Source organism: Lolium rigidum, chromosome 5 (assembly GCF_022539505.1).
Source record: "Lolium rigidum isolate FL_2022 chromosome 5, APGP_CSIRO_Lrig_0.1, whole genome shotgun sequence".
NCBI lineage: Eukaryota > Viridiplantae > Streptophyta > Magnoliopsida > Poales > Poaceae > Lolium > Lolium rigidum.
The window spans coordinates 245871555-245884915 of NC_061512.1; the positions used below are offsets into that span (position 1 = coordinate 245871555).

The window sequence follows — 13361 nt, forward strand, 5'->3', positions numbered from 1 at the left end:
TCCGCACGCTGGACGAAGCCGTCGAGGGTAGCCGCGGGCGGCCGTCTCTGCGAGCTCTCTAGCTCCAGATCAGACTCACCCGCCCCCTCCTCGTCCGCCGAAAACTCGCCGTCCTCCGAGACCCAATACTCCACGAGCGGCGCAGTCGCCCAGAACCTGCCCCTGCACACCCCCTCCCCCGGGGACAGCGCCGACAGAAGCTCACCGTCGCCCACAGCAGATCTCGCTGCCAGCCCCCCCACCTTGTCGCATGTGTCCTCCCGTATGGACATCGAAACATTATTCCCTATCATCCGTTGGTGTAGAAATGCCTCACCTCCATCATCTAATTTGCAACACGTTAACTGGCGGCACGTTGCTTTCTTGCATTCTCTCAGAGCAGGTATGGTGGAACCGTGGTTGTTTGTAGGTTTAAAGATGAACAAAGCATGCCATGAACAGAGCCCAACTCGGCAACTGGTAAAAGTAAGACAAAAATTAAGCCGACGACACTACAAGAAAATCGAATGCTTTTGTACGATCAACATAATCATTTGAACATTGTCTTATTTTCGTGGTCTTTTTGGCCAATTATATCCGGACTTATTGAGCTGATAAATCTGAACAGTAAGTCATACAAATTTGAACATTTTCTTGTTTTCATGGTTTTTTGTTGTGAAGGAAAAAAAAACGGTGATGGTCCGCTGGAGTAGGCTGCGAGGCCCAAGTGGTCCGGCAGTACAGCGGCCCGTTATCCTTCCACCGTTGGAAGCGGGCAGTTTTCGCTGCTCTGTGAGGCCAGCCTAACGCTGTGCCTGCCACACTATGGACCGTGAGGCCCAGCTTTCGCATAGGCCCCAGCGGCCCACTACGCAACTTGGAACGGGCGGGCCAGCAATAGCACAACCGGACCAGGCCCACAGCGCCACGGCAACGTCCACACCACCCACAATGCCCGGGTGCTGCTGTATGCCGAGCTGGTCGGCGCGGAAGCCGGTTGCCGCACACCCCGCGCCCGGATTACTAAACTGGGCCGCAGCCCAACATGTAAGCCGGTTTTTTCTTTTTTGTTTCTTTTTTTCTATTGTTTGTTTTCTTTTTTAAAAATCTGAACATTTGTAAAAAAAATTAAAAATCAAATTAAAAATAAATCACTTTTTAAAAATCTGAACATTTTCAGATTTGAACATTTTTTAATTTGAACAAAAAATGTATTTTTTTTCTATGAACAATTTCCGAATTTGAACATTTCTAAATTTGAACAAAATTTATATTTGAACAATTTTCGAATTTGAACGATTTTCATATTAGAACAATTTTCAAATTTGAACAAAATTCAAATTTGAACAAATTTCGAATATGAACGATTTTCATATTTGAACAAATTTTGAATTTAAACAGTTTTCATATTTGAACAGTTTTCGAATTTTCGTAATTCTCAAATTTGACGTTTTTTGAATAAAAACTTTTCTAATTTGAACAAAAGAAAAAATAAACAGAAAGAAAAAGAAAAAATAAAACAGAAAACGGAAAAAGGAAAAAGGAAAAAAAAAAGAAAACGAAAGCGAAAAAGTTAAATGGGCCAGGCCCAATACCCGACCAGGGGTGTGCGGCAACCCGCTTCGGCACCGACCTGGTCGGTGTATAGGACTGGCCCAATGCCCCCGCTCGGGTTACAACCTCACGCTACTGAGTTCGGCGATGGGGCAGGTGGAGCCGGGTATTTAAGCTGGTCGAATCGTTCCTCGGTTGGCGAGGTGGGACTAAAACGGTGAGATGGTGCGCAGTCTTCTCACAGTACGCTGGTCACTGGCTGGAGGCGTTGGCTGTCTAATGGGCTTTTTGTTGCTTTGTCGAGCTGGGCTCGTAAACAAAGGCCACGCGAAGAAAATTTGAGCAGCTACTGGTGTAGCACTTTCGTACCGACTGCTTATACCATAGTGAAATTGGTCGGCATAGATGAGATGGAAGCAGTATATGTAAAAGAAGAAGATGGACGAAATCTAGCAAACTGCATTATGTTTTTGATATTTTCAACACATGTGGACGGAAAGAGTATTGGATCACTCCGTCGCACGTGGTTGCATTCAAGAATGAGGTAAGCAATGAGAAGCATATGTTGGGTGGTTGTGCGCTTGCGCTAACTGCGGCTTAACAGCGATCAGATCTAGGTTTTATTCTGCCACATATGTTTCGTTACAACAGATCATTCTTTCACTGAGCGACCATGTTCGCTTCCATAGCCAAACACTGGTTGTGTGTTTGTGACCTCATCAAGAAGTTTTACGACTAGGATACTCGGTTGAGTTCCTTTCCATAAAGTGATAAAGACACAACAGAGCAAAAATTCAGAACTCTCTCCTCGGGATTTCCAAAACCAATCACCAAATTATGCAAGTTTGCTTGAAACCGATCATGACGTTAGACAAGGCAAGAGGACAGACCAAGAGGCGCTGTCAGGAGGAGCAACCCCCTGGTCACGCGGAGCCCTTTGGTCGAGGCGGTGGTGGAAGTCATGCACATGGCCTTATTTCGAAAGTCTGATACTCTATGAATAAAGTTTGGTAGATAAACTCTACCTGAGCGTGTGAAACCTCTATCCTCAACAGAGACCATCAAAACTTACAAGTATCAATAAACAAACACCCAGCGCTTAACTCCTCGACCACGGCGCCAGAAAATAGCTTGATGGCCTGCAAGAACACAGAGTCATTCATGCATATTTTCGTGGAAGTACTATTTTTGGTTTTTATATCGTATCCCAACAAGGAGCGCAGGAGGATATTTATCTGCAGTGTTTCTGTCACACCCAAGAACTGAAATGGAAAGTGATGAGTATAAATGATAGTATTTTGGAGTATTGATAATGCAATAAAGTAAAGTGCATAAAAATAAACAACTAATAAGAAATAAACGGGTTTCTGTAGGTCGAAAGGTAGGCGCGGGGTGATTCGGTTCATGACGATAGTGAATATGCCTGGTGGAATAAATGTGATAAGTGAATATGATTCTTCCTATTTATATCTGAGAAGGCAAGCAACCCATAAGAGAGAAAGACTACTCTTGGTAGATTTCATCTTCCTCAAATAATCCTTCTGCCTATTACCAATGCCATGATCAACGCATCTATTAAGGTGGTTAAACCAGAATAAAGTTTTAAGCTCGGTGGTTCCTTGTGATTCCTCGAGTATTGCTAGATCCTCTTTGATATCGGCCGTGTCACTCGGGGGTCGCCGATTCACTAGCAAACAAATTCTTGTTTATGAGTTCTTGAGATCATGTTATCTCGGGCCCTTGAATTAGATAACATCATTAGGTACACATAAAAATTCATACTCATATATAATCATCTTAATCATAACTTCGCAAGTGGATCGAATAAAATTGGCACATCACATCTTACTAATCCCCTACATCTCCCATGCTAATGGAATCTAGTTCATCTTGATATTACCATAGCAAGTCACAATAGTTGAAGATCAGATCAAATACAAACCAAGATGGAATAGGGGTTTCAATCCCTAATCTTACAAGTATGAATCTCTCTCTCTCTCATTACAAGTGGGGTGTAGTGTATGAGGTGGTGATCTTGATGAGAATGATCTTCGGTGGAGTCGAGGATGGTCTTCTCCTTCTTCAGATCCGATCTCTTCTGTTCTGGTGCGAATGATGGTTGTTGTGTTGTGTTTTTCGTCGTGTGTCCTTCATGGAAAGGATTTGGTTTGATAAGGGGAAGGTGACGCCGCCCAGTATGGGTGGGTGGTATGGTCACCTCTGCTAGCGCTAGGTGGACCATTAGAGCAAGGATAGGGAGGGAATGACCTTATTCAGGCTTCATGATGTCGCCTCCACCTCACCATCCAGAGAAGACATAGAAAAACCTTTTAAAAAATGGGAACCCTCCCACGGGCCAGCGAAAGGCCGAATTCTAGCGGGTGGTGCGGACTGGTGCCACCAACGAGAGGGACGGAAACCCTATTTTTCCTAGGGATCGCCTCACTTTTCTCCTTTTTCATCTCCTTGTATTTTATATTTATTTAATATTTTCTTCATTTTTTGTCTATAAAACTAAAATTCCCAATTCATCGAGGATATTTAAATCTATTTATTTATTTAAACAAAGTTTATATTTAAAAAAAACTATTTTACCAAACTATAAGTTTTTAACTTCGAGGAATAAATTTGAATGTCCAAAAATTTATATATATCTTTACTATATGCATTGTTTTATAGTAAACAAGTATTTTAGATGGCACTCTAAACAAAAGCATAGTAGATGGCTGATTATTATGCATTGTTTTAGGAGACAATTTACTTGGACTAGATCATGGAGAGGTTGTCCGCGAAGAAAAGGAAAAGGTAGGTATTCAAGGGTTCAAGCCTCTAATGGGGATGACCTCCTCTATTAGGAGACCATTCACTTGGACTAGATCTTGGGATGTGGTGGCACGTCGAAAAGGTAGAAAAAAATGAGTCAAGGCATGGAGGCACCGATGAGAGGCGTGGTCAGACACGCACATCACGTACAAGCTCGATGGCATTCCTGGGTGTGAGCGAACACAAATGAGAGGGCACACTCGAAGGATAAAGGGTCGAACACATGATGTTAAAAGCTCAAAGATTGAACAATGGTATTCTCACTTTACTCGCCAGGTTGAGTGAAGATAATATAATACAAAATTGTAGGCCTATATGATTGGTGAGATGTTTATAAATGGATTATTGAAAGTATCATTCTTAGAATATGATCCTTATTATTGTAGGGTTCGTAGCATAGAAAACAAAAAATTCCCTACCGCAAGAACGAACAAAGAGCCAAGATCTAATCTACTAGATGGTAGCAACGGGATGGGATCAACGTACCCTCGAAGATCTCTAAGATTTTAACGAGATGGATCTCGTGGATGTAGTCGATCACTTGCCGCTCTCAGGAGCAAGTAGAAGATCCCGTCGGTTGCCGTAATCGGGCAGCACCTCCGCACTCAGTCACACGTACGGTGATGATGAAGATGTCCCTCTCCCCGTTCTAGCGGGCAGCGAAAGTAGTAGATCCTTCTCGAAATCCCGGCAGCACGACGGTGTGGTGACGGTGGTGGTGGAGATCTCCTGCAGGGTTTCACCATCGCCGTGCGGGGGAGAGGTGGAGGAGGGTGTGGCACTAGGGTCTTGGAGAGAGGGGTGGGGCGCTCTTGAGTGGTACGACCAATGATGTGGTCGGCCCCTCCCCTCCTCTCCCCTTTATATAGGTCGAAAACTCTAGGTTCAAATCATACTCCCTCTAGGAGTCCTATTGAAAACTTACCATAATACAAAAAGTCAAAACCTAGACAAAGTGGGACTCTCCCCCTTTTCCTTTTGGTGAGGCCGGCCAAGAAGGTAGAGTCCACCCACCTAGTGGGTTGGCTGAGGCTGGGGGACTCCACCTGCCATAGTGGAATATTCCGGACGGTTCTAGAACATTCTAGAAACTTCCAAAAAATACACCGGACTATTCCCAAACTTGGAATTTGACTTCCCATATATGAATCTTATTCTCCGGACCATTCCAGAACTCCTCGTGATGTCATGGATCCCATCCGAGACTCCGAGTAATATTCGAACTCCATATCATATTCCATATCTACTTAAAACGACATCAAACCTTAAGTGTGTCACCCTACGGTTCGCGATCTATGTAGACATGATCAAGACACCTCTCCGATAGTGGGACCTGGAGATCCATAATGGCTCCTACATATTCAACGGTGACTTCGTGATCGAACGAACCATTAACATACGATACTGATTCCCTTTGACGCGTGATACTTTACTTATCTGAGGTTCGATCATTGGTATCTCATTTTATGCAACTAATGTGTTGAGTAGAAGTGCATGGAAATAAAACTAAACAAGATGAAGTACTTGTCGAGCAATATATGTTGCAACTTGCAAGAAATGGATCTAACTTCATCTATCAAATTGCAATGAATATGTATTTACCACGTTTTGTTGTTTAATCAAGGCCAAAAATGATTCTCTATGGTATCGACAACATACAGGACCTCTTTGGGCCAAAGGTATGGTGCGATTAGCTTTATTCCTTATGTTAATTACGAGCATGTGCTAATATTTCAATATCCTTCCAGGTTGATTTCCATCTCATTAAGAGCAGTCTAATTTGCCGCTTGGGCCTGTAGTAAGCTGGGTAAAAAGAATGTGAATATTTAGCTCCCAATATACATGTAGATGTGTATTTTCAAAAAAAATGTATTTCACAATTTTAAGAAAGTTTATTTTTTGTACATATATATAAAAATGATATATATGTAAGTGTAAATTTGTGTTCATAAATATGGTTTATTTTGGGCATCACAAAAAATCGTAAAATGGGCACTTTAGGTATGCATTAAAATATTGGGTTTCAAGGAAGTGTTTGGTTTTGGACTAAAAGTCGAAATGAACCTCTATATATATAGGGGCAAGGCACCACAATTCTACATATATTTTCTACAGAGTTCTAAATAATAAAAATAGAGCTTTACCCTACATTTTCTATCATTATGTCTACATTTTGCATGTGTTCCACAACAGTCCAAACAACAACATCACACACAAGACATCAACACAAATCAATTGATAGTAAACAATGGCAACATGAACGCATAGACGCACACTTTAGTTCTGCTATGAGGTGTACAAACGAGTACGCCAACCCTCAGACAGCCATGAAACTCCCAAGGAAAGCAAGAAATTAACCAATTAATTGTGCCTAACCATCCCCAATAATTACCCAAAACCCATGCACTCGTTGATTACGGCGCTTTGTTGATGTGGGCCTAGGCGGCACATGTTTGTTGGTCATTGTGACAAGTAGTTATATGTGAATACTAAGTATAGGGAACATGCACATATTAATGGGCCCATTATGACCTATAAGACACATTATACCTAGTACAAAGAAAGAAGCATGCAAATGATTCATTTTATACTCCACAACTCTCAACAAATCTGGTTAGTTAGTCATATACCAGAAACTTCTATTAAGATATTAGTTAGATCATACGGGCTTTACATATCTTTACCACAAATTGTATACACTATATGGGTTTTCAAATATTAAAAATAATTTAAGAATTAACTATTGGTATAAATACAATTTAATTAGGCGTAAGTGATTATATTGGAAGATATGCATTGCAACTGTATAATAAAGATATATATCATGTGGTTGTGGGCATCCTAACTATGCACATACTGTATGTTAGCTCTTATGACTTGGACCGCCTTGATGCAAAAGTTCAAGTTCAATAAATCACCCTTTATAAAAAATAATGATATAAAGTACAATAAATATATATACCATTTTTGTACAACATATTTTTAAGGTGGACTAGATGTGGAACTCAACAAAAATAAAACGAAAATACATTTCTTAATCATGTAAATGCAAAAAAAAACCTTTTGTAAATTATAAAAGTTTTGTACAACATATTGTAATTTCTTTTGGCCCCAAGCCCATTTATTCGTTTGACTGGGCCTATCACCGGCCTCGTATGCTCCTTCCAGGTCTGTGGTCGGGATGGAGAATATACTTGTGCATATGCTCATAGAATATTGCCGGGGGATGATTGTAATGATAATAAGATTTAGTAACAAATTTATGTTCAATGCCTTTCTCCCACCCACTGGAATCAACTAGGTACACATCCACCTAATGCATCGTGTTGAGTGCCACAATATGTTTTCTGCATCTTATTTAGCGACGTTTGAGGTTTTGCTAGAAAAAATGTTGGTAGACAATACAGAGGTCAATGGTATATTTGTGCATACTCCACGTGAAAATAGATAATATTATTTTCGAGTTAGATTAAGCAATGTGGACTAGCATGCGTTGGCATTTTTAGAGGTAGTGCCTTGAAGCACGACTTCGAGATGAAAATCCTGAACTCAAACCCTTTTGGGGGCATTGTCTAGGGGTGTAGTTCGTTTCGTTGTTCGGTCTGATGTCGTATGACTTGTAATAGATTAGTGAAGAAATTGTGGCAAGGCAACCCATTTTGGTTAGCCTCGGGGTTTTTTTATTAGCTGATTTGTTCAATTTTGATGTCTAGCTTTCTTATTGTTGTTAGACTAGTCATAGTGGGAAGTAACATAGAGTAGTAACATGCACATGTTACTACTCTATGTTACTACCTTCATAGTGGTTAGTAACATCAAAGTAGTATCATATATGTCTTCATTAATTAGCTTATAGACTCATTGTATCTTGAGAAGTGTGATGTTACAGTAACTAGCTATGTTACTCCATCCTCCTCTCTCCTCATTAACTCACTGCCACATAAGCAAATTTGCTGAGTTGGACACTTAGTTACTAGTGAAGTTACTCCCACTATGAGTAGTCTTAAAAACTCTACACTATATGGACACGTGCATCGATCAAAGTAGAGGCTGAATGTCTCACATTCCGAGAAAGAGTATTTAGTTGCGCATATCAATGTTACATTTGCTTTATTATCGGAGGAAATCTAAGACTGCTCATAGTGGTAGTAACATAGGTAGTAACATCACACATCTCAAGGCATTTTGGTGACATGACATGCGAATAAATGAAGAAAAAGAATGAGATGGTAACTAGCTATGTTACCATAACATCACACACCCCAAGGTAAAATGAGTCTACAACATAATAAATGACACAATACATGACACCACATATAAGTTACTACCCACTATGAAGGTAGTAACCTAGGCTAATAACATGGCATATGTTACTGAGTCCAAGTTACTCACACTATGAGCAGCCTAATTTGTTGCCGTGACGTGATCGAATGGATAAGAGTTAAGAAGGAGAAAAGGACCCTGATTGGGAGATCGATAGGGACATATTCAAGTGGACGCCATGTGGTTCATGTCTTGCAAATTTGTTGCTGCAATTTCGCCACATGTGTGCGGTCGGATCATTCGTGTGGAAGTAGTTTACCAAGCATCTAAGAGCATCTCCAGTCCATCTCCCAAAGCATCTTCCAAAGGGATTTGGGGCATACCGAAAAAAACGTTCCCAGCCGCGTCTCCCAAAGCCTCTTTTTGTCCGGCGCGCCCCGATACGGTGTCCGGCGCGTCCCGATACGGTGTCCGGCACGCCCCGATACGGTGTCCGACGCTCCGAGCCCGTCCCCGCCCTACAGGGGACGCTCCGGGCACGCCGGACACAACGAAAAGCGAGGCGGGCTCCCACATGTCGGCGACTATTTCCATAAATCGTTGGTTCGCGCTTTTTTTCTCGTCGCTCCTTCCCTCCCGCGCCTCCGCGCCTCCCACCCTTCCACCGCCGCTGGATTTGCCGGCCGTTTCGACGGCTGATCTCTTCTGAGAGTCGGCATCATCATTGTGGCTGGCACTCTCGCCGGTCGTTCCGCCGCCGCCGCTTCGCCAAAGCGTCCCAGAACGCGGCGTCAAATCCATCCGACATCCACGCACACAAGGTGCTCGACGACTTGCCGGTATATATCCAACATGGACCACTTTTGTCAAAACAATCTCGCCTCCATCAGGTCAGAAAAATTCTCACTTTGCTGCGCGACAGGAGGCTTGCAGGAAGGATGTCGAGCGGGCATTTGGTGTGCTTAAAGCTCAATTTGCAATTGTTCGGTACCCTGCTCTAAGCTGGTCTCACGACCAAATGTGGGAGGTGATGCAGACTTGTGTGATCATGCACAATATGATCATGAGGATGACCGCAAGAATCATGCCAGGACACATGTTGGTCCCTATGAGTGTCAGGGCCCTCTTGCGGAGATTGATCATGAGTTGCCTGCAGATTTTGCTGATTTCCTTGCCATGCACGCAGAGATCCGTGACAACAATGTTCACGAGCAACTTCAAGCTGATCTTGTTGAGCGTTTGTGGAGGATCAAAGGATTATCAGCAAATGCCGCGGCACCTTGATCTAGCCCTATTTATTACATTTGCTTAGTTGTTTTATTGTTTGTTGTATTTTAATTTGAAAACAATCTCCGCAAACATATTTGTATGCTATATTTAATAAATGGTTGTGTTTTCAAAAACCTTTTAAAAAAATTGGAAGCGGTGTTTGGGGGACGTGACTGGGAGCGACTGGGAGCGACGTCTTCCAAACGCGGCACGAACAAAACACATCCCTCAAACGCTCAATCCGGCGCCCTTTGGGGGACGGTTTGGGGACGCGACTGGAGATATTCTAATCCCATCCAACACAGATGGTTGAGTACTTGAGTGCTGACTTAATTAGTTTCTGTAACAAAAATCATCAGCAAAGCACAAAGCAGAAGTTAAAATGGACGTGATGTGATTTTAGTGTACGAAAAGAAGCTGGCCACCGTCGTGAAATGCTCGATCATAACGCGTGCCCGTGAGTAACTTTGGTTGATGTAACAGCATTGCAACCATTGATTAGACCGTCAAAGAACCCAACGAGTTGACTATTCGCGGTTATCATCCATAGGTAAGTATGAACATATATGTCTCTCTTCAGATCAAACAATTCACAGCAAACAGAACACTTTTGCTTATTCACATGTACATGCAATTCGTCTCCGTATATACAGTAAACCCCAAATACAGTACAACATCACACACGAACATAAGCACGATTATCATTCCATGACAAAGAATGCCCACACACTGTGCTTCTGCTCTGCCCTGCACACCAACCACCGACGAAAACCCACCACCAAGAAGGAAAGGAAGGGAAGAAATTACTCCACTAATCGCGCCCGACCACCGCTCTAATTACTACAAACCCATGCACGCCGGCCGCCGGACGGTCAACCTCACGCGGCGCCGTCGACGCGGGCCTTGGTGACGCCGGCGCAGGCGTCGACGAAGTCGCCGTCGATGAAGTCGGTGGAGAAGACCTGCAGCTTGTCGCCGAGTCCCTTGGCGAAGACCTCGGCGAGGAATAGGCGCGCGTAGCAGTGGATCCGTCGCGTGACGGGCTTGACGCAGAGCACGGGGTTGTCGGCCTGCGGCGTCACCGTGTTCTCCACCCGGTAGAAGTACCGCCGGTCGGCCACGGACGGCTGCTGGCCGAGGAACTTGAGGTTGCTCTCGAACTTGGTCTCCGGCAGGTCCGTGTCGATCCAGTTGTCCTTGAGGTAGCCCGCGCTCCACAGCGGCTCGCCGTGGCCCGGGGCCGGGGACTTGCGCGGCTTCCACACGCAGATCACCCGGCGGGGGAGCAGCTCCGCGACGGTCTTCCAGAACACGCCGTCGTCCTGGTGGATGAGGTTCTCCTCCCCGAGCTGCTCCACCAGGTACTTGGCGAACTCCGGCGGGTCGTCGTGGCCGAACTCGGTGCGCACCTCCAGGACCACCAGCTCCGACACGGTCTCCGCCAGGAACCGCTTCACGTCGGCGAGGACGACGTCCACGGAGTAGGTCGCCAGCACGCCGTGGCAGACGCGGCGCTCCTCCTGGACGCGCACGTCGATGAGGCGGCACCCCGTGGCGAGCTGCTCGTAGACGGAGAGCGACTGGCACTGCGCGAAGGGGCGGGTGATGAAGGGGATGCCGATCTTGTTGGTGGCCGAGTCGTGGGAGCCCGGCCACACCACCTGGTGCACGCGCAGCCGCTCGGGACCCAGCTCCGCCATCCACGTCTTGCGGTCGGCGGGGCGGTGGTCGGAGCCCGGGAAGGCGCAGTCGCCCGACGAGGAGCAGCGCGTGGCCAGCGCCTGCTTCTGGGTGGTGACCAGCTTGCGCCGGTCCACCTGCGCCGAGAAGAAGGCGCCCATGGCGTCCAGGGGGTTCTTCTTGTTGTCCGTGCCCTTGCTATTGGGGGAGGAAGACATGGCGGGCAGCTCACACCACCCTATAAATAACGGAAGCTCTGACCTGGATGAGACGACGAGGTCGTCTTCGTCGTGCCGTCGTGATCGAGCTCGAGCTTGACTGATGGCGCGAAAATATCACTGTGTGTAAGCTAGGTAGCTGTGGACGAACCGTGGACACATGGAGATCATATATGGCTGATTTTGCTGGGGATCGGGACGATGAAACTGAGGAATTGAAGGCGTGTTCTTGTGCGTTTTTTATCTGCGTGTTGTGTTGGTTGGTCCGACTGGCGTTAGGTAGGTGTGGTCTGTGGTGGTGGTGGTAGTGGCAGCACGGGCAAGATCTTTTCTTCTTTGGATTAGAAGAAGCTGATGATAGGGGTCTGGTGGCGACATTTCGAGGAAGATGGTGATAGGATCAGGGCCACGACGACAATGACAGGGCGCAACAAGCAACATAGGTCAATGACATGTGTGGACGCCGGTTCCTCAATAATTTGGCGATGAGCAGGAATGGTGTAACTTTTCTGGATCCAGCTTATTAAAGCCGTAGACTGTGGGAGATGTAGCTGCAACAGGGATGGTGGAAAAGCCATGTGGTCTATTGGCAGACAGGAGTTAGTTGGGCATCTCAGTTTGCATCTTTTGAACACGATGGTGCTTTGATTTGGCACGTAGATAAGCTTAACTTTCGGGGTAAAAGACCAATGGGAAGAGATTGGGATATACGGACATACATGTAACCTGTAGTGTAGTCATATGAACCAATGTACTACTGAACAAACGATGGGTCAACATCTGCATCATGCTATGCAACGGCCACGTTTATCAGAGCTCAACGGAGAAGGAATGCTCATGGCAACCGGAGAGCTTCCTTTGCAATCATCAGGCAACGCTAGTTGGTTACTACGTCCCATATACTTTCGAGTAATTTAACTGGCCATGCCTACATTGCCAGGATGTCAGATTAAAAGGTCCAACAATCTTTTTTTTCATTCCAAAAGAGAAGTTTCTTCCGAGGAAAGTTCAGATCATAGCCCCTAAAAAGTTAATCTCAAAACAGAGCTCCATTCTTCAAACAGAATTCAGAATAACGTAGAGGTGAAGGCCAATTACGTGCAGGAGAACGACCTGCTACCACACATCTCAAACATGCCCGTCCACCGGAGATCAAGAAACATTGGTCCATCACACGTGCTGGCCACTGGCTAGAACAGGTGTATCAGGCAGATCACAGATGATACTCTTTATTTATTTTTAACAGACTGGAGCATGTGGCGTACATGATTGGCGCCAATCAACAGTTCTAGATAAGATGAAGGATGCGCCGGAGGTTTGTGCACTATACTGGATCTTTATATTACTATGTTACTATATTTTGACAGTAGATTTTTCCTTCATCTTATCTGGTGTCAGCTCTTCATTCAGAACTTGACTTTCCACTTCTTCTTTCAGCAAACAATTCTGGAATAATGAAAGAGATGACAGTTATTGGTAAAGAATAACAACATAAAGAAACTATGAGCTAAGTTCTTGGATAAATACTTACAACAGCAACTTCACTAAGAATGATCTTGTCCTTCCAGTCAACAG

General features: G+C 44.7%; 1 protein-coding gene across 1 annotated transcript; it reads right to left on the reverse strand.

Moving 5' to 3' along the window:
* Positions 1-10477: 10477 nt before the first annotated feature.
* Positions 10478-12080, reverse strand: LOC124652836. Its single transcript, XM_047191878.1, has one exon. The coding sequence runs from the start codon at positions 11784-11786 to the stop codon at positions 10767-10769; it is 1020 nt and encodes a 339-aa protein (XP_047047834.1). The 5' UTR covers positions 11787-12080; the 3' UTR covers positions 10478-10766.
* Between the last annotated feature and the right edge of the window lie 1281 nt (positions 12081-13361).

Excerpts from the sequence above, each read along its gene's own strand:
- LOC124652836 (XM_047191878.1), bottom strand. The coding sequence starts at position 11,786 with ATGTCTTCCTCCCCCAATAGCAAGGGCACGGACAACAAGAAGAACCCC.